Here is a 21,079-nt window from a genome sequence, read left to right on the forward strand (position 1 = left end):
CAACAAGTGTACAGTTTAGCCCCACCTTGAGCTTCCTGAGCTCATGTTGATGTTACGTTGATGCTGTTTCGTTTGCAGGTATGCTACAACGCCACATCCTGGCTGACAAAGAACATGGACCCTCTGAACGACAACGTGACATCACTGCTGAGCAACTCCTCCAGCCAGTTTGTGCAAGACCTCTGGAAAGATGGTGAGATGTGTGTCCCGGTTGAAAAACACTGACGCGCAGCGTGCACACCTGAAGAGAGCCGGTATGTCAGGGTGAAAAGGTTAGACTGCGTAGACGTACTGCGAGTCACCACAGTCATTCAAACAAGCACACAACTTAACAGTGATCAACATCAAGCAGAAAAAACCCCAAAATGACACATGGATGACTGCAAATAAAGGAACCCTGCAACATTCAGAGTGGTGTCAAGTAAAATTGAAGGTTCCACCTTCTGCGCCATTACCCATGATGCCATGTGTGTTGCTGTTCTTCCCTTCTGCCTAAGCAGCATAGCACCATGTATATTGGGGGCCCCCAATATACTCAGGCTCGGTCGTGTTAACCACAAACCTGGCAAGGTGTACTTCATCTTGTGTCTCGATTTTGTAATGCAGGGTTTGGCATCATGTTAGTCTGTGTCTTCACTTCTGAGTTTTCTGCCTTGGACTTCCTGTGAGAAAGGGGAACTGAGCAGGGCAATCGAAATCGGCAATTTCGAAGGAAATTTACATCCCAGGCTTAAAAAAAATGAGATAGTTCAACCATCTGATTAGGATGCTTGCTGGTCATACTGTGTTTGAAGAGAAGCAAAAATAAATAAATAAATAAATGGAGTCCAGGCCCTGAAGGCAACCAAAGAACTTCTGAAGGAGTCGTCTCTGAGCTAACTGCACATTGTTTTGTGTGCTTCAGCGGACAGAGTGGTGGGCCTGGACACCCTCGCTAAGATGTCAGACAGCTCCATGCCCAGCGGCTCCAAGACCAAGAAGGGCATGTTCCGCACGGTGGGGCAGCTCTACAAAGAGTCTCTGGCAAAACTCATGACCACACTGCACAACACCCAGCCCAACTTCGTCAGGTGCATCATCCCCAACCACGAGAAGAGGGTAAATACAGCAGCTCCCTCACTGTTTGTTGTTTGTTAAAATACATGAAGACCGTTTAAACAGAAGTACATTTAGGGACCTGTTTGAATAGTGGTTACTGGTACAGGGGATACATTTGTGTTTTCATAAAGTTTGCTTTGAGGTTATGAATGAAATCCAGTTCAAAATTATCAATAATCAAGTTGATTATATTACCAAAGACATTAAGACTGCAGTGATGTGTAATACGTGTAAAACGATGCACTGTGTTTCCAGGCAGGGAAGCTGGATGCCCACTTGGTCCTGGAGCAGCTGAGGTGTAACGGTGTGCTGGAGGGAATCAGAATTTGTCGGCAGGGTTTCCCAAACCGAATCGTCTTCCAGGAGTTTCGCCAGCGGTGAGTTCAGAGCGGAGTAAATCAACGCTTTGAATCCAGTTTATGCTTCTACTGTAACTATTAAATGAAGCATGACACGTGTCTTTCTCTCCTTCTCGCCACAGTTATGAGATCTTGGCTGCGAGCGCGATTCCCAAAGGTTTCATGGATGGCAAACAAGCCTGCTGCATCATGGTGAAGACACGAGCACAACAGTGCCATCGATGGGAATAAAAATCAACCTTCACTACAGTTCCTGCGTCCTATGTACTCTCAGAGTTACCTCTCCTTTTTCACCATGTAGATCAAACATCTGGACTTGGATCCAAACCTGTACAGGATTGGACAGAGCAAAATCTTCTTCCGCACGGGAGTGCTGGCCCAGCTGGAGGAGGAGAGAGACCTGAAGATCACTGTCATAATCATCGCCTTCCAGGCCCAGGCCAGAGGCTTCCTGGCCAGAAAGTAGGAATACATGATCATTAATATATCCAAGTTATTGGAAGTTTGTTTGTGGCATTACACTCGTCAACACCATTTTAGTTCAGGGGCCACATACCGTCCCATTTCATCTTGAGTGGGCTGGACCGGCAAAATAATGCCATGATAACCTTTAAATTTTAACTTTAAAGATTTTTTTTGTGGCGCAGAGTATACATGATGAAAATATCTGTATTTTCACAAAACCAAACAATTACTATGGAAAATGACAACAATCTCAACAATAAAGCCAATTTTAATGAAACCTTCTGGTACAAACTGTCCATAAAACTTCTCCTATAGCTGTTGCAGTATTCATCTTTTTATAAACTCATCCTGACATCACGGCTTTGAGGCTAATGTTAGTTTGCTGTCTTTCATGGCAGCATCATCGATATCGCCGCTCGGGTCTCAGTGTTGTGTTGTGTCCGCTACTCTAAAGAAATCTGTTTGAAAATCAACTGGAGTCAACCGAACTGGAGCCTCTTGTGGGCCGTTTCTTTTGTCCACGGGCCTTATGCTTGACACCCCTACTTTAAGCATTTCTAGTCTTTTGGACCAGTGATTCTCAATCATGCCATAGTATCAAACATCACAAGGACTGTATGACTGAGTGTCCAAATGGGGAGTGCACATGTTAAAGAAAACCATAATACCATACTCTTTTAGTAATTAAAGCTGATTTCTATTTTCATGAGAGTGGGGATGCCTTTAAGAACTTGGCTTCACTGTAATTACACTTTTAGAAAGAAAAGGCTAAAAACCATTTAGTTTGACTTATTTAATAGCTTGAGAAGAATCTTATCAATATGTATATTTACTTTAGTTGTTCATCCTGTTTTAAAATTGCTTCTTTCTTATCTAAAATACCGATTATAATGTTTTTTTCTTGTGTTTTTAAGGGCATTTGCCAAGAGGCAACAGCAGCTGACAGCCATGAAAGTGATCCAGAGGAACTGTGCCGCTTACCTCAAACTCAGGAACTGGCAGTGGTGGAGACTCTTCACAAAGGTCCACTAATCCTGCTGTGTCACTGCAGCCGCGTATTGCATGCTGTTTAAAGTTTGCCTTTCAGTTTTGATTCACCTCTCTTGATTGTAATACCAATTTTTCTGAACCACAGGTCAAACCTCTGCTGCAAGTGACCCGACAGGAGGAGGAGATGAGTCTGAAGGAGGATGAGCTGGTTAAAGCCAAAGAAACTGCAATAAAGATTGAGTCAGAGCTGAAAGAGATCACCTTGAAACACACATCGGTATGGGAACCCAGACTGAGTCCTGTAGAGTTTATTCCAATGTCTTCTAGTCCATTTGAACCTGCAGCTTGAGGTGTTTTCAGTGTTGAACCTGCTGTCTGCGTGCTCCAGGTTGTGGAGGAGAGAAATGCGCTGCAGGAGCAGCTTCAGGCAGAGACGGAGCTGTACGCTGAGGCGGAGGAGATGAGGGTCCGTCTAGGAGCCAAGAAGCAGGAGTTGGAGGAGATCCTCCACGAGATGGAGGCGAGGCTGGATGATGAAGAAGAACGTGCTCAGGCTCTGCTGGTGGACAAGAAGAAGATGCAGCAGCAGATGCAGGTCGACACATTTCTTTCTTTCTTTCTTTCTTTCTTTATGCTTTCTTCATTTATGTAATTATTTTTGGCTTGTGTTTTTTTCCTCTCCTACAATCTGATTGTGAACAGTTTGATTCAATTTGTTGTTTTTTTAATGTAGGAACTGGAGGAACATTTAGAAGAAGAAGAAGATGCTCGTCAAAAACTGCAGCTTGAGAAGGTCACCTGCGATGCAAAGATCAAAAAGATAGAGGATGACATTCTGGTAATGGAGGACCAGAACAACAAGCTGCTGAAGGTATCTTCATCCTCCATCTCTGGAGATCCAAATATTGGCCAGTCGCTTGCTAGTTGGCTTTTGAAACTTTACCATCCTGATGACCTGATTGTGGATCTTCTGCAGGAGCGGAAACTGATGGAGGAGAGAATCGCAGACTACAGTACCAACCTGGCAGAGGAAGAGGAGAAATCAAAGAATCTCACTAAGCTTAAGAATAAACATGAGTCCATGATCTCTGAGTTGGAAGGTAATCATGTTTTATGCATCTTTCAACGCCGTTCGTGTCCCTCAGTACAAAACTGATGTCTGAGCTCGTTCTCTCTCCTGCACTAGTCCGCTTGAAGAAAGAGGAAAAAGGCCGGCAGGAGCTTGACAAGGCGAAGCGCAAGTTGGAGGCCGAGTCGAACGACCTCCAGGAGCAGCTCGCCGACCTGCAGGCACAGATCGCTGACCTCAAAGCTCAGCTCGCCAAGAAAGAGGAGGAGCTCCAAAATGCTTTGGCCAGGTAATGTAAAAAAATACACCGATGGGCGAGGTTAAAAATACATCAGAGTGTAGCTCAGGAGAGATTGAGGACATTTTGGAGAAAGGATGTTGGAGACAGAGCAGAGGAGAAGTACATGGCACAGGGTGAGATGGAGGCAGATGACCCTTTGTGGTTAGAAAAGAGCAACTAAAAGACAAAGAAGAAAATAATTTAACACAGTGGGGCAAATTGCTGTCAGCATTTTGTTTATTGAGTTATAAATAATCTAGTTCGATACTTGATAAGGTTATTTATGTTGTTCAGTTTTGCTATGACCTTGAAGATAAGAAAATAGTTATAGTACAACCTCACATTTATGAAGGTAGAATATATTGTATATCAGAGCTTTGTGATCATATAGGATTGTAAAAGTCTCCCTAGTGAAGAGTGAAGTGTTGGGTCACTCTGCACCTCCTCAGGTTAGAAGATGAGACGGCTCAGAAAAACAACGCACTGAAAAAGATCAGAGAGCTGGAGGGACACATCTCCGACCTGCAGGAGGACCTCGACTCTGAGCGTGCGGCCAGGAATAAAGCCGAGAAGATCAAGCGGGACCTCGGGGAGGAGCTGGAAGCCCTCAAGTCGGAGCTGGAGGACACACTGGACACCACAGCGACACAGCAGGAACTCAGGTTGGTGATTGCAAATTCATATAAACTTGATAATATCTTTCAGTGTGAATGATGCAACAACAAAAAAAAATCCAACATATTTATAGTCATAATTTTAAACCCTTATGTCCATCTTCAGAGCTAAACGTGAGCAGGAAGTGACTCTGCTGAAGAGAGCCATGGATGATGAGAACCGGACCCACGAGTCTCAGATACAGGAGATGAGACAGAAACACACCCAGGCTGTGGAGGAGCTCACTGAGCAACTGGAGCAGTCAAAACGAGTAGGCCTGCGTTCACACACTGAACTCAATACTCTGTGGAATGATCCCGCTCTTTCAAAACCCGTGCTGAGCCTTTCAGTCCATCAGTTCCACTTACGAAACGTTATTTTTCTCTCCTGTGCTCAGGTGAAGTCAAACCTGGAGAAGGCGAAGCAAACTCTGGAGAAGGAAACGTCAGAATTAACAATGGAGGTGCGCTCGCTGGTGCAGGCTAAACAAGACGGGGAGCACAAGAGGAAGAAGTTGGAAGGTCAGGTGGCAGATCTGACGTCGCGCTTCAGCGACAGCGAGAAGCAGAAGGCCGAGCTAGGAGAGCGCTGCTCAAAGATCACTGTAAGCCACTCCCAATCACAACATAATGGCTCCAATTGCCACACATATATATATAACTTTTATACATCTAAAAATTTAATCATCCTGTTTTTCTCTGCACAGATTGAACTGGAGAGTGTGACAAACCTACTGAACGAAGCAGAAGGCAAAAACATCAAACTGAGCAAAGACGTTTCCAGTCTTTCCTCCCAGCTCCAGGACTCTCAGGTAACTCCAGTGCTGAGAAAATGAGATCCTTCATGACGCGTCAGAAACGAAAGCACTGACCTGTGAACTCTCGCTGCAGGAGCTGCTCGCTGAGGAGACGCGTCAGAAACTGCAGTTCTCCACCAAGCTGCGGCAAGTGGAAGACGACAGGAACAGCCTGCAGGAGCAGCTCGAGGAGGAGATGGAGGCCAAGAGGAACGTGGAGAGACACGTGTCCACCCTCAACGTCCAGGTCAGAGGTCAAACCAGGAGCTGGTAATGAGCACGTTATCATAGGTTGGCGGTTGAACATGATGAGAAGAAGTTAACATCTGAGAGTTTGCACAGATCAGGTGTTATTATTGTTGGCATGTGAAGGAATTTCTTCCGTAATCCTGTTTAAGATTGTATTAGTTTGTATTTGCTCCAGTATTTTTCCGAGTTAACAGCATGTAATAAGAGCTGTGTGCTGCTACAGAGACTCACAAGGAAGTCAGGGGATTTCGAGGCCCCACTCAAGAGCCTAAAGTGATGGGGATGACAGTGGAGACAAGCAGTGTCTTTCATTTCACCACATAAATCTCTTACCTGTCCAGGAAACCTCTGAGTCACTTGCTTCTCTAACTGAGCTACCACGGCTTCTGGTGACCAAAAATGACCAAAATAAAGTGCTAGACAGGAAGTGAGTGTGCAATATTTCTCGTTGTGGTGATACACAGTTCCTCTTTATGTGCGGTTTAATCACTTTACAGGTCATTAAAGTATTCTTTCTTAGTTTTCATTCATTCATGTTCCTAATCTGTTTTTAAATCATTTATTCTATTATAGCTTTTATCATTGCATTTATTATTGTGTGTGATATTTTAAGCAGCCAATGAACATTATGTCCTCAAAGTTGTTGTTTCAAAAGAAGAAATTATGTCCTATTGTGAGGATTTACGCAGGTTAGAATACATGCAAGACGATCTGATCAACATGGCCCTGAACACGTTGAAGTAAACTCCAAACCCAGCTTGCTGCTTTGTGGTCAGTGAGTTAACACGCAACTGGCCTCTGCACAGCTTTCAGACGCAAAGAAGAAGATGGACGAAATGTCAGGAAACATCGAGCTGCTGGAGGAAGGGAAGAAGCGTCTGCAGAGAGATTTAGAGGCAGCCAACACTCAGTTTGAGGAGAAGGCCGCGGCCTACGACAAGTTGGAGAAGACCAAAAACCGGCTACAGCAGGAGCTGGAGGACACACTGATGGACCTCGACAACCAGAGGCAGATCGTGTCGAATCTGGAGAAGAAGCAGAAGAAGTTTGACCAGGTCAGAGAACTCACTGATCTCACTAAGTGATCCCTAACATTTGTGGGACTTAGTCCATTTTTGTTTCATGTCGGATTATCTGTAATCTGTCATTTCCAGATGCTGGCCGAGGAGAAGAGCATCTCGAGTAAATATGCGGATGAGAGAGACCGTGCAGAAGCTGAGGCCAGAGAGAAGGAGACCAAGGCTCTGTCGCTGGGGAGGGCTCTGGAGGAGGCCCAGGACTCCAGGGAGGAGCTGGAGAGAGCCAACAAGGCCCTGAGGATGGAAATGGAAGACCTGATCAGCTCCAAGGATGACGTGGGAAAAAACGTTAGTGCTGGAACAACATCTCTGTTCATTCAATCGGCAGCCTACATTTCTATCAAATGCAGTTAATATAAATATTTCTTGATGGAAGGTCCACGAGCTTGAGAAGTCCAAACGAGGCCTGGAGGCCCAGGTGGAGGAGATGAAAACCCAGCTGGAGGAGCTGGAGGACGAGCTGCAGGCGGCCGAGGACGCCAAGCTGCGTCTGGAGGTCAACATGCAGGCGCTGAAGGCCCAGTTCGAGAGAGACCTTCAGGGTCGCGATGAGATGGGAGAGGAGAAGAAGAGGCAGCTCATCAAGCAGGTGAAGCGGCGTTAAAAAACCTTCCTTCCTAAACGGCGACGATGACGATGAGTGTAACACAGTGATTACCGCGGACTGCAGGTCCGTGAGTTGGAGACTGAGTTGGAGGACGAACGTAAACAGAGGGCCTCGGCCACTGCGGCCAAGAAGAAGTTGGAGACGGACCTGAAAGACCTGGAGGGACAAATCGAGACGTCCAATAAGGGACGAGAGGAGGCCATCAAACAGCTCCGCAAGCTCCAGGTGAGAGTGAAGGAGAGACGCAGATCTGATCTGAATCCTCATGTTTCCTTCTGTCTACCGAACCTTATGTTCTGTTTATCTTCTCATATATGAATTTTGTTTTTGAACATAAATTTTATAAATAGTAAAGAGTTACATTGAAATATGTCCCAAAAGTAGCAGGATACCTCTTTTATATTTGATAGTAAAGTCTCTTCTCAGGTCGTGTTGGAACCAACAACCACCAACAACAATTTGCAGGAATCAAGAATATCTAAGTAGTTAAGCAGCTGCACTCTGTATGAATGTATTTCAGTCATGGGGAGGGAAAAAAGGACACACACGAGATTAACTTAATCATGACTACACGTCTCGCCAAGATGCATTTACCTTTTTTCGCTGTTCTACCAAAGTTATTAAGAAGCATTTGAAAACATAACACAGATTATCTGGCTGCAAGAATCATCACGCCGTCGACCTGCCACAGAATTACTGTCAATGTTTTTAATGTCTTTCAAAACATGTGAAGCACCTTGTGCTACAGAACTGTATGAAAAGTGAGATACTAATAAAGCTTGATTTGATTTGAATCCAATGGCTTTGCGGTTTGTCTTCCTCGCTGCAGGCCCAGATGAAGGACTACCAGAGGGAGCTGGAGGACGCCCGTGCGGCCCGCGAGGAGGTGCTGACCACCGCCAAGGAGAGCGAGAAGAAGGCCAAGAGTCTGGAGGCCGAGCTCATGCAGCTGCATGAGGTAACGCTGCAAACTCCTGACGAAGCTTCTCTGAGAGCAGAGCTCCGATATCATGGAGGCGTCTCTGACTCATTTCTAGGAACTGGCAGCAGCTGAGAGAGGGAAGAAGCAGGCCGAAGCTGAAAGAGACGAACTGGCCGACGAGCTGGCGAGCAACTCCTCTGGGAAGTGGGTGATGTTTTTTGTTTTTTGTTTTTTTAAACTCTGAAAAGGAAGACGCCCGTCGTCTTGAACGTGTCTGGCTGTGGTTCCTGCTCTCAGGTCCGCCCTGGCAGATGAGAAGCGTCGCCTGGAGGCGAAGATCTCCCAGCTGGAGGAGGAGCTGGAGGAGGAGCAGAGCAACACGGAGATCATCAACGACAGGCTGAGGAAGAGCACGCAGCAGGTGAGCGGGCGGAGGCGGCGCCGGCCGGCTCACAGCGGGAGAGCGAGCGGCAGACGCCTCATGGATGTTTGACGTCCACAGGTGGAGCAGCTGAACAACGAGCTGCAGATGGAGCGCACCACCTCCCAGAAGAACGAGAGCGCCCGGCAGCAGATGGAGCGCCAGAACAAGGAGCTGAAGGCCAAGCTCCAGGAGATGGAGAACCAGGTTAAGTCCAAGTTCAAGTCCTCCATCTCGGCCCTGGAGGCTAAAGTGGCCCAGCTGGAGGAGCAGCTGGAGCAGGAGAACAGGTTGGAGTCAAACACTCTCGTAAACTAATATGAGAAGTTATTGTTTGATGGTTTAATGATTTAATGCAAACAAAACCGGCTAGCTCAGTTGGTAGAGCATGAGACTCACAATCTCAGGGGTAGTGGGTTGTGTCCCACGCCGGGCGTCACCTTCCCGTGGGCTCACCACCTGCAGGAAGGTTCTTAATCAGGTGCATTGTGATCTGGGTAACAGTGCTCAGACTGTCACCCCCGCGACCCGGAAACGGATAAGCGGAAGAAAATGAATGAATGAATGAATGCAAACAAAACTTTAGTCAACGAAAGGAAAACGTTGAAAAACAAGGAAATTGGAAGCACGATAAAATAAAACACCTCCTTTAATAATGGAGGAAAAAAAAAGCTCAAATCCATTTTTTTTCCGACATTAAAGTCTCAATCACCATTAGAAAAATATTTTGCCTTTTCATTACATTAGTAGGCTTTATTACTTTCAAAATGGCAGTTATTAGCACTACACAACTAACTCTCCAATGACGTAATTCCCCCTTATTTTAAGCACAATTTCAAATTTTTTTCTCATCCAGAAACACGGGTTCCTGTTTTCCATCCAGCTTACAGTTGTTTGTTGCACGTCCTTTGAGTTTTGTTCTGCTCCTCGTCCATCTCGTCTCAGGGACAAGCAGGCAGGAGCCAAGAGTTTGCGTCAGAAGGACAAGAAGCTGAAGGACCTGATAATGCAGGTGGAGGATGAACGGAAACAGGCGGAGCAATACAAGGACCAGGTAAAGCCGATGAACCAGATTTTATGTGTATACGTTACAACAAATTATGAGCAAGTTGGAAAACTAAAGGAGTGTCTTTGAAGAACAGAGTTAAGAAACATACAGAACACCTCAGGTTAAAAAATCTAAAGCCATCCAAATGCTCTTTAAAATATATGTTTTTCGTTCATCGCGTTTTGTTTCTAATCACTGGTGAATCGCTCTCCTCAGTACCGACCTACATGAAAGAGGTTTCAAATGTGACTTGATGCTTCCTCTCCAGGCGGAAAAGTCGAGCACTCGCATGAAGCAGCTGAAGCGGCAGCTGGAGGAGTCGGAGGAGGAATCTCAGCGAGCTACGGCCGCGCGCAGGAAGCTCCAGCGGGAGCTGGACGAGGCCACCGAGTCCAACGACGCCATGAGCCGCGAGGTCAACTCGCTCAAGAGCAAACTCAGGTAGGACTCCAGGCTGGACGTCTGGATGGATTTGAATCGTGCAAATATGAGTCACAAAAAACACGTTGCACAGTCCATCCATTTGAAGCAACTCAGATCATCATGAGGGTCACCACAAAAAATCATTACATCATCCCAGAAGGTCCTAATATGCGAGCATTAACAATTAAAATTTTTATTTATTTAAATAAGGTTAATTAAACAAAAAAAAAGTTAAAAAGCAGAAAAATAGAGCCGTGTGTGCATAATCCAAGATTCTGCACCTTTGTCGCATGAGGAACATTGAAAGTCGGCCATTGTAAATGTTATCCTGAAAAATGAGGCGGAATAGAGTAAAATGCTTTAGTTCCTACAAGGTGATTTTTGCTGATAAAAAGCTTAATGTGGTTGAAACCAATAATATCTTGCTTGTTCTCTTGAAACTGTCTTTTATGTCACACAAAGTAGAGAAGTTAGGCTCCTAATTGCCTTATTTAAAAGGTGCAAAATGTCAAATCTACGTAATGTCACGTTTATGCTTTAGGTGGCAGTAGCGAGCCCATAGCTGTGTTTACAATTGATCCGATTGATGTGCAGGTTTATATGCTGCAAGAATATAATTCTATTCATGCCTTGGATCAATCCCACAATGCTTTGTATTTTGATACCACATCCAGTTTCAGCTGTAAGTGCAGAGATGTGTTAGCTCAACTCTAATTGAGCTTGTTTTGAAAACGTAATGCAAAAAAAGAATTACATTAGAGTCTGATCAGGAAGAAAAGAGAATCGTTTGAGTGGCGTTGTCTCCAGTCGTCTCCATGTGGCGACGTTATGTAGCAGCAAATGACACAAAATTCCGACTCGGAGTAAATCTAACGTGCAGTTTCCATGGACTCTAACCGGAACATAAATACCACCTTCTTCAATCCAATACAAAGATTTTAATCCGATCAGTGCTACAATGTAATCGCAGCTACTGACAGTTTGGGTCAGGGTTTCCATGACCTTTATGACCAAAAGAGCAGATCTTCAGGATTCTCCAAATAAAATTCGCCTGGAGCCAATTATCTGAAATTAAGAAGAGAAATAAAAAGAAAAGAAAAAAAACTTGCTATACATACAAAAACTGAGGTTGCATTCATGAAGTGTCATTATATTATATATATATATATAATATCAATTTATATACATTCCATATTTTTTTGCTATTGTGGCAATTTTTTGAGCATCCCCCCCCCCCCCCCCATTTTAGCCATTTAGCTGTTTACCAGCTGCTGTGTGCTTCAATTGTTAAAGCACTTTGAAGTATTTTTTCTTTATGTGCCCCCCCCAGCCCACCCCTTTTTTTCCTACGTTCCTTTTTATCTTCCTGAAAGCAATTTCAATGATTTTAGTTTGACCGTTCTTCCTGTTTTGGAAAACAGCGTGAAATGCAAAAATGGAAACGAAATGTTTATTTACAATTAATATCCTGAAAGCTTGAGGGGGTCACAGGATCCAGACCCCTGGTTTGGATCATTAATTATTGATTACTAAGCGCTGCAGCATCGGTTGCGTTTTGTCTTCAAACCGCAGGGCATACTGGGGAAAGCTTCGGCACAACACATGTTGGTTGTTATTTTTGTTTTTTTGTATTGGCTTAATAAAAGTAAAAAAAATTCAACAATATGACATTTTGTATGTTTAAAGCATTAAAGCTTTAGTCACATTCACTGAGCACGAGCAAAACCATCATGTCCATCTCTATTCCAGAGGCAACCCTGAACCCAAGGAGTAACACCGCAGGTACCTCTGCCGAAAAGTTACCCCTGCACCATGTTTCATCCATTTACTAGAACTTTTTCATCCCTCATGCACACCCTTAATGCTGTTTCTGTCACTGAGCCCAACTGAGAGAAATATGGCTCATAAACTACCAGAGCTCAACTAGGAAAATGCTGACCTGGACATCAACTTCTACTATTTAGTTTCGGGTGTTTCCCTGGCGGCCATATTTTTCTCAGTGCTTGGTTTAACTGTCATAAACCAAACTCATTTTCCTGAGCAAGGACTCAAATGAGTTACCAAGATAACCGGCGTGCTTGAACTGTAACCAAAGCACAACCTGTGTTTCATCAAGCTTCTCTCGACGTGTGCGACACCCGACTGGTTTGCAAAAAAAACAAACTGAACCCGCAGCGTCATCTCACTGCGTCTCTTTGTGTTTGCACCCGTGTCTCCTGCACGTCCCAGGCGTGGAAATGAGCCGTCCTTCGTCAGCACGCCTCGGCGTACCGGCGGGGGCCGCAGGCTGGTGGAGGACGCCTCGGAGGAGGAGGGCGACTCCCAGGGCGACTTCAACGGAACAAAGTCGGTGGAGTAAAGGGACGTTACGCAAATCTGAATTACTGTCCGAGGCAGAGTCTTGCCTGTGAACACAGAATAACTTCATAAGCCTGTTATGCTATCTAGTTATATACCTTCTACTCATTTCCAATCGTGTAACGACTTTTCTTGTTTCACGTCACCTTTTCTCCCTCACAGTAAACAATCAGGACTTGACGTGTGATTTGCTGTTCTTCCTTTTTTTATTTTACTGCACTGAATGTCTTTTTTTTATTGCAATATTTTGTACACATGAACAGGTGCCTCTAATTACCCACACAGAACCTGAAGACCGTGTATATCTGCAGACGTGAGGCCGTTTTCGGTCGTGCCGTTGCCTGTGACTGCTGTTATTATGACCACAGCAGCACTGAAGTGGATTCAGACTGGACGTGGAGACGGAAATCTCCAGTCTGCTTCCAGTCAGCGCTGCCATCTGTACCCCCGACAAAACAAATATTTAGCCTTAGACTATCTCCTTAACCCACTGATTTTTAACAATGTTTTTGCACCATTTCTGTCCTCAAAGAAACTTCGAGTCCAGCAATGACAAGTTTTAAAGTTAGCCCTGATAACTTGATACCATATCCAGCACTTTCTTTAAAAATCTTCCTGTATGTTTAAGAAAAAAAAAAAAAAAAAAAGAAGCTCCACATCTTCCTAAACCAACCAATTTGATAATGTTCTACATAATCAACTAATGTTTACATGACACCCATTGTATCTAATAACTGTTGAAGCACCTGCACAAGAAATAAAGAACTTCAAAAAAAAAAAAAAAAAAAAAAAAACGAAATGATTTTCTGGGTTTATTGTTTCTGTTCTTGGTCAGTAACTTCAAGCCGACACATGTCATCCAAAGCCTTTCAGCTCGATAGAAAAACAAACCAGCAGGATAAGTGTTGGGTAGAGTACCCTCAGGCACGTTTACAGTTTACAGGTGCTGCACACAAATAACACCCAGAACACAGTGGTCCGAGAGATTACTCTTACAGTTAGCGCTTGTTAGTCCGAGAAGGAGGTTAAACAGCAACTCCAGTTCTCATTTGTTACAATGACTACAATGCAGTACGGAGCCATGATAATATCAGAACATGAACATTTGTGATATTTGCTGCTGGATGGCAGTAGTGAAAAGAACAACAAAAAAACAAACACAAAAAAAAACCCCGATTGACAAGAAAGAAGTCAAGGAAGAAAAAAAAAAAAAAGCTGTCACATTATAACTTCACCTCCTCGTTTTCCATTTCGCAATATCTCCTCCTTGAAGGATTCTCAATAAATGCTCTATATACCTACACAAATATACTATGAACTGTGCTTATCGTTGACCTGTTAAAAATCTATTATTGCTTGGTATCTTTCATCGTACGTCCACCATTTGGACCTTCAGCGGCAGAAACGAGAATTATCACTATACATTCAGTAGTGCAATCCTAAAGTCACCTAAAACCTGATACGAACGGATAAGATCATAAATCTGCAGCGTAACAAATCTTATCTTTGAGGCAGAAAACCTATTCTTCACATTTAATAAGCCCTAGACGCCGGTCTACCGCTCCAACATTTTATATTTGATAAATCGAGTCTGTGCAATGTCAGGAAAGAGATGAGAAGACAAAAATAAAATAAAAAAATGAAATGGGAATCCTGTGGGAAAGCTTGAGGTCTGTGGAGAACCAAACTGGAGGTGTGTATTTGGGTGAATCACACAGGTTTAAATAACGGAATTATGCATAAAAAAAAGAAAAGAAGAATTCAGTCTCCCTTCTTATTATATAGAACATGGGTTAATGTGAAAAGCCACACAGTAGGACTTCAACCAATAATCCCTAACTTTGGCTGTGCGGCCGTGAAGAGAACTTTCTGTGTCGTGCGATTTGCAACAGTTTCGCGCAGACTTTAAACATCTCGTATGAAAATATATCGGAGCGTGATAGAAAACCCAGTGGAGCAAAGCAGAGCCCGCGGACTGAAGAGGTATTAGCAGCGATGAAGGCAGCGATGGAGGAAACACCAACTCCCAGCTCGATCAGTCAATACATTTATCTTTGTAACTCAGCAAAACATCATTATGATGATGATGATGATGATGAGTAAGGAAACACTGAAAAATCTGACAATGTTCTTCTAACTTAAATATTCCCCCGCTTTTGTTTTCCCGTTTATCACAGCTTTGGTCTGTATGGAGGCCTGAAGGCGTCATGATAAGACGCTTTTTTTTTTTCTGATTCGCTTTTGTTCCACCCTCATCGGTTTGGATCTGGTCCTAATTGTAATACTTGCTCATTCAAACCTCTTTATAAATCCGAGTCGTTGGTCCCTGTAACCGAGTCACCTTCCAGTGCCCGTGATCGATAGGACTGGTCCGCATGTCAAGTCACTATGACAGTTTTATGGAAGCAGTAACGTTTCTAAAAGCCCTACCCTACCCGACCCACCTCAGAGAGCGGAAGACGCAGAACCTCCCATCAGGAGAATCTTCCAGATGCCACCCACCACGGCGTCCCGGACGAAGAGGACGACGTGACGTGAGCGGCAGGTTCTGGACTCCCGGACCTCATCAAGCAGCTCTCTCCCGGCTCCGCGGGGTCCGGACCGAGGAGAGCGGCTTCTCTTTAAAATCGACAGCCGAGCGAGGTGACGGGTGAAGACAGCTCAGCTCAAAGTCCCACGGCTGGAGTTCATTGATGAGGGTGGAGGGGGTGGAGGTGGGGGTGGGGCTCGGAGTCACTCTCAGAGGAGGATTTTGACGCCTCCCTGTGGAGACTGGGCACCCTGGGACACGCCTCTTGGAGGAGCGGGTCCGAACTCTAACCGCTTCACTAAGCTGAAAGACAAGAGGAAACCAAAGTATATCACGCCGCATTGCACTTTTCAGAACACTCATTAAACTAGAAACTAGATTAAATACTGTTTTCATTTAAATCTTTCTTCTTTTAAATCGGGACTTAAAACATTTATATTTACACAGGCTTTGGAATAAACAAGACTTTACTTATCTTATTACCTTTATCTTACTGAAGCACTTACCTTATTTATTCTCATTTTTATGCCGTTTTTAATCCCTTTAACTCACATTCAGAACGGTGACAGAGTTGAAAATTGGTCCTTGAAATAAATCTCAATTGAATTTCTTTTTTATTCTTTGTAAAAGCACAGAGTGTCTGAATGGTGCGCTATAAATACATTTATCTTCTGCTGAGATTATGTTAGTGACTCAAATCAAATTCTCACATTATGTAAACCTCAAATCACACATTACCATGTACCTGAGATTAAGTACAATTTAGGTTATGGAGCTTTTTCCAGTGAGATACCGATTCTCACCTGTCGTACTGAGGCGGAGGGCTCGCAGTGGTGGCCAGGATGTCAGATACTCCTTCTAAACCTGAAGTGCTACCAGATCCAGCCTGAAGCGCCGGCCTGGTGACGGACGTGTCGTACACAAAGTCTCGACAGGACGCCAACTTTGACTCCAGATTCTGTCGCGGATCAAAAAGAGCGTCAGTGCACACACGCAAACTCCTCAATTTGTAGTTACTCCACTCGGTACGACAAATCCATCTCTTACTCCGACTTTTCTCAGCAGCTCCCCGACAATATTAAGTGCCGATATTCTTGCAGATGTGGTGAGCGGAGTCCCCGTTAGACCGTCACCTGAAACGAGGCAGACGCTGAGCAATCACAACACCGTCGACACCTCAGTGTACCTATGTCTGCCATTTCTCCCATTACCTCGACGGATGCTGGAAGCTGGAGGCGTGGTGAATGAGCTGAGAGGTTTGGAGGGTGTGACCGGGTTCCCCGCCGAGGAGCATGGCAGGTCGGGATGATCTGCGTCTTTACCCAGGCTGCTGGAGGGCCGTCGCTCCTTCTGTCGCACCGCCAACTCCTGACGAAGATCTGACCCCAGAATAGAAAAATAAGTGACCTCTGTTTTCTACATTCGTTTTGTTTTTTTTGTGCAGGTGTAAAATAATCAAGTAAAATCGGATTAGCCAGCAAACATGTAAAAAGGCTAGAGGAGAAATATTTGTGCTTTAAACAGAGTTTTAGGAGTTAAAATGTGCCGAATCATGGTGGAGAGAAATCGACGCTTGCATGTTTACCTCTGGCTTCATCCTTGAGCCTCTGAACAGACTCCAGCAGGTTCTCTTTCTCGTCGAGCTCGCTTTCAAGAAAAGCATTTCTCTCAATGACATGGTTCATGCGCTGCTCAAAGTCCTCCAGAGACATGATGGTGGCTCTGGAATCAAAAGAAGGTGCCAGTCGGGACGGATACTCAAGAGGATAATCTGTGCATGTTGGCAAGTTCACATCTGGACAAGTGCATCTGCAGGCACTGACCTCTTAGTTCTCTCCAGGTCATCGTTGGACTGCTCTAGCTCTCGGATATATTTCTGGAGATGATCTCTGACTGCTTTGGTCTCTCCCAGTTCTTCCTCCATAGTCGAGATGTGTCTCAAAGCATCGGAATGCTGGACCTCAAACTTCTCCTGCAAACAGCACAGAAACAAAATAACAGACGTCGCCAACACCAGTACAGTGTTTTGTCAGTCAATAATATAGCTGTAATCAGGTTTCATTAAAATGAACAGACGTGTTTTTCAGGCTTTAGTTGAATCAAAAGACTTGTGTTAATTCAGCTTTAATGTCCTCATTTACTGCCTCCTTTCCTCTGGAGTCCTGGGCGAAAATAGCAGCGAGCTTCATAGGTGGGCAGCAGTTCTTCTGATAATAGCTGCTACTATCAGCTGAATTTGGGTTTCCTGACCGTGTGTGGATCTGACAGATTACATCACTACAGTGAACCTGTCGTCGGGGTGCCCTACCTTTATGTTTTCTAGTTCAATGCGGAACCGGTTGTTGTTCATCAGCAGCTCCTTGTTTCGTCCCTCACACTGCTTCAGCTCCGCTTCCAGCTCTGCTTCGTAGTCCCGACTCATCTGCTGGAATTCCTGCAGCTCTTCCTGAGCCTCATCAGCCCTGGAAACACAAAAATGAATTCCACCATTACCAGCACATTATTTGTATCAACTCATATCGATCAATTATCAGCCTAAAAAAACAAAATTTCTGCCATATCAAAAAGACACGAGGCTTAAATCATTCAATCAGGCCTGCTGGCATTTAAACCCATTAAGAGTTTGATGTAGCACGTCAGACAAACTGGACTGAGGATTTGAAAAACTGTTGATTCACTCACACACCTTAGTATGTGCTGCAAAACACCGAGCAGCAGTCTGTGCATTGTCAGAGAATAGCCAGGTTGATTCAAGCCGACATGGATGCAACAGCAAATTGAATACAAACCAAAGTATGCAGAAGTTTATCTCTGAATGCACAACATGTTCAGCAACACTGAAGCAGCAGAAAACAGCTGGAATTATGTCAGTCAGATAACAAGGGAATGTCGGAACAATTTAATGAGAATCAGCAAGGAGTGCAATTATATTATAAGTTGTTATTATATTGTAAGGCAATGTGACAATTGCTTATAAACTCTCCCATTAAGTTTTAACCACAAACAAAATTGAAATGCAGTTTTAAACAGAAATATGCCACATGTTGAGTCTCCCCTCGTTGGATCGCCCTGAGATCGAGTAAAGCTACAAGTATCCTGGTATCTGGCTTGGCAGTAAACTCACATTTTAATCCCACATAAATTCTGATTAAGACTAGTTCTCCCAATTTTAGATTGTCGCAAAGTAATCTACAGATCTGCATCAAAACCTCCCTTTCACTAGCTGGATGTTTGCTTTGTGACTGCAGCTCCATTCAGTATCACCACAGCTGCCTGGATTCAACTGGACAGAGACAAACTCACTGCTTTCATTTCATCTACTAAACTCCTCGATATCTACAGTCCCTCCTCGATATCCACAACACAAATTGCGGTGTACGTTCTGGTAGATTCTTGGTCGCTCCTCATTTCAGTTTTCTGCTGTACATAAACTGGATTCATCTGAAATCACCTGAAGACTTTCTGCATTTATGCGGCTGTCCTCTTTCACAAACACCGAATAAACTATAATGAAGGATCACTGCACTTGCTTTTAATTTTTCTCAATTTGTTTCTTAATATACATCACTGTAAGGATCAGTATCGTCAGTAACCCCCGCCACACAGCTAACAGACAATTTAGCCTCCTCCTCTCAGGCGAAACACTCTGCAGCATCAAGGCCAAAACAACAAGGTTCCACTGCATCTTCTTCTGGAAAAGAGCTGTGGGACTCGTGAACTATATGCCTAAGCCCTGATGCTGCCCCACACCATCAAACTGGACTATTGATTATCTGTTGTCTATATTGCTGCACATTTTAACCTAGTAATAATGGTATTTTATTATCTAAACTCTATGCTTACATATGCTGCTGGTCCTGAGTAATATACTCCATTTCATATGGAAGCATGGAAATGGCAACAAAGACCTGGAACCTAGAAACTTTAAGGTTTTGTGACTCTTCCATTGTGTGAAAGTAAATATTTAATTCTACGTTTTTCTTTTTCTCCTTTCTCATTGCTGGCTTCTCATCAGCTCATCATTGTAAATGAGGACTGGCTCTCAATTGACGTACCTGGTAATGTTAAGGTGAAGTAAAACAATAATAATAAACAGCATGGTATTCATGGTTGAGGCTGCTGAGGGAGTGAGGATACGTTTTTCAGGAACTGTGTGATTGTCAATAGGAATCAATGATTTCCCAGAACCAATTTTAATCTATGAATTGATGAAGATGGCATTACTGAAATCAAACAAGGCCCAGTCCACTGCTGCATGTTTCCATTGTCTGAGTGGAAAACTCAGTGAAGGAAGCTGCTTGAGAAGTGTGTGTGTGGTTACCTCTGCTGATGTATCTGTGCCTGCTCCTTCCAGAAGCCCAGCTCCTCCTCTAGGGATGTAAACTTGTGTGATGCCGGCTCTCCCATTTCTGCAGGAACGTTCAAGAAGCATGAAGAGAAATACATCCAGATATTTATTAGCTTTTATTTTTCTAGCTGTGTCGGGATACACTCAACAATCCAGACATTAGCCTGGGCTGCTAATTAACTGGGCTAATGTAAGTCAAATTTGCAACAGTGCTCAAAAGCCGAGGAATGTCCGGATTTTAACGAGTAACGTCTTTATTTATGATAAATCTAGGAAGCCTTGAAGCCGGTAAACGGCTAGCTCTGAAGCTAAGTTTTTAGCTAACTTGAGCTGACGCAGCGTTTGATCCCAAACCAGTAGAAAACACACTCACCTGTACACGAAGGGACGATTAAAACATGCTAAAACGAAAGGGCTGTACTTTAGAAAACAGTTAATCTTTCCGGATTTGTGTACAAGTCGTGTTGTGACTTGCACAAACTAATCTCTTGTTACGTTAGCACGAAGCTCGACACGCCAATCAAATACAAACTGAGACCCGATTCTCGAATGCCATTGGACAACGTTTATTGTGTCACGCGGACATCATCCAATCACAGCATTCGACGAATCTATAGCCGTGGTGGGCGGGACTTAACCCAATGCCATCTATTGTTTTTTTTGTTTGTTTGTTTTTTACAAACCAGCAAAAGTGCATAAAAGTCACAATTTCAAGTCTTTTACTTATGATTTTATGTTTTACACCTTTTTATTATCTCTGCTGATGTTTTTGTATTCATCCTTCTTCATGTTCGGTCAATGCAAAGCACTTTGAATTGTCCTGTTGCTGAAATGTACGGTGGCCCAGAAGGGCCAACAACACAACACGCCAACAAAAGCCACAACACAACAACAAAAGCCGCAACACAACAACAAAAGCTGCAACACAACAACAAAGAGTCGCAACACAACAACAAAAGCCACAACACAACAGAAGCATGGAGGTATTATTGGTGAAAAGGTTTGTGTACTTGTAAAAGTGAATTTGTAGTTGTGTACCGTGAGTGGTGTACCTGTAGAATTATTTATTATTATTATATATATTATTATATTATTTATAAGCACCGCCTTTTTCTCCATTGACCGAACGCACGGGTCTTTTTCACCAGATATCTCAGCGGAGGTAAGGCGCGATGTGTGATTTGTCGATAAAGAAAACAATCTGTGACTTGTGTGGAAGAACTTCACATTGATACAGGTGCACAAATATGTTTTTCACCAGATGTACTTCAATAATTGGAGGAAAAATATCAGCATGACAGTTTTTTTAATCTGTGACTTGTAAAACAGGATTTGTGCACCTGTAATTAAGAATTTGTGACTTGTAAGTGTGGTGTTGTATTT

General features: G+C 43.9%; 2 protein-coding genes across 5 annotated transcripts in view; one reads left to right on the forward strand and one right to left on the reverse strand.

Moving 5' to 3' along the window:
* myh11a (myosin, heavy chain 11a, smooth muscle) overlaps window positions 1-13,468 on the forward strand; it is a 36,082-nt gene extending 22,614 nt beyond the window's left edge. For 3 of the 4 annotated variants that reach the window (XM_080464820.1, XM_080464822.1, XM_080464821.1), the window contains 27 exons: window positions 79-193; window positions 905-1,098; window positions 1,354-1,475; window positions 1,580-1,649; window positions 1,759-1,919; window positions 2,837-2,945; window positions 3,058-3,189; window positions 3,301-3,507; window positions 3,646-3,783; window positions 3,889-4,012; window positions 4,099-4,270; window positions 4,711-4,923; window positions 5,042-5,186; window positions 5,313-5,519; window positions 5,622-5,726; window positions 5,806-5,958; window positions 6,767-7,015; window positions 7,115-7,327; window positions 7,416-7,628; window positions 7,710-7,871; window positions 8,476-8,604; window positions 8,684-8,772; window positions 8,866-8,989; window positions 9,071-9,279; window positions 9,935-10,043; window positions 10,306-10,478; window positions 12,690-13,468. In XM_080464820.1, coding sequence (XP_080320946.1) covers window positions 79-193; window positions 905-1,098; window positions 1,354-1,475; window positions 1,580-1,649; window positions 1,759-1,919; window positions 2,837-2,945; window positions 3,058-3,189; window positions 3,301-3,507; window positions 3,646-3,783; window positions 3,889-4,012; window positions 4,099-4,270; window positions 4,711-4,923; window positions 5,042-5,186; window positions 5,313-5,519; window positions 5,622-5,726; window positions 5,806-5,958; window positions 6,767-7,015; window positions 7,115-7,327; window positions 7,416-7,628; window positions 7,710-7,871; window positions 8,476-8,604; window positions 8,684-8,772; window positions 8,866-8,989; window positions 9,071-9,279; window positions 9,935-10,043; window positions 10,306-10,478; window positions 12,690-12,819 — 4,167 coding nt within the window. In that variant the 3' untranslated portion in view covers window positions 12,820-13,468. Of the gene's footprint in view, window positions 1-78; window positions 194-904; window positions 1,099-1,353; window positions 1,476-1,579; window positions 1,650-1,758; window positions 1,920-2,836; window positions 2,946-3,057; window positions 3,190-3,300; window positions 3,508-3,645; window positions 3,784-3,888; window positions 4,013-4,098; window positions 4,271-4,710; window positions 4,924-5,041; window positions 5,187-5,312; window positions 5,520-5,621; window positions 5,727-5,805; window positions 5,959-6,766; window positions 7,016-7,114; window positions 7,328-7,415; window positions 7,629-7,709; window positions 7,872-8,475; window positions 8,605-8,683; window positions 8,773-8,865; window positions 8,990-9,070; window positions 9,280-9,934; window positions 10,044-10,305; window positions 10,479-12,209; window positions 12,243-12,689 lie in introns of all 4 variants that reach the window. The other variant, XM_080464823.1, reaches the window with a different exon arrangement.
* Window positions 13,469-13,616: 148 nt separating this feature from the next.
* Window positions 13,617-20,236, reverse strand: LOC308110503 (nuclear distribution protein nudE homolog 1-B-like). The gene is made up of 9 exons (XM_080464824.1): window positions 20,070-20,236; window positions 19,670-19,757; window positions 17,657-17,810; window positions 17,172-17,320; window positions 16,934-17,070; window positions 16,560-16,727; window positions 16,396-16,481; window positions 16,152-16,306; window positions 13,617-15,651 (listed from the first exon to the last, which is right to left on the reverse strand). The coding sequence occupies exons 2-9, from the start codon at window positions 19,753-19,755 to the stop codon at window positions 15,558-15,560; spliced, it is 1,029 nt and encodes a 342-aa protein (XP_080320950.1). The 5' UTR covers window positions 19,756-19,757; window positions 20,070-20,236; the 3' UTR covers window positions 13,617-15,557.
* Between the last annotated feature and the right edge of the window lie 843 nt (window positions 20,237-21,079).

This window comes from Lipophrys pholis (genome assembly GCF_963383615.2).
Source record: "Lipophrys pholis genome assembly, chromosome: 5".
Lineage (NCBI taxonomy): Eukaryota > Metazoa > Chordata > Actinopteri > Blenniiformes > Blenniidae > Lipophrys > Lipophrys pholis.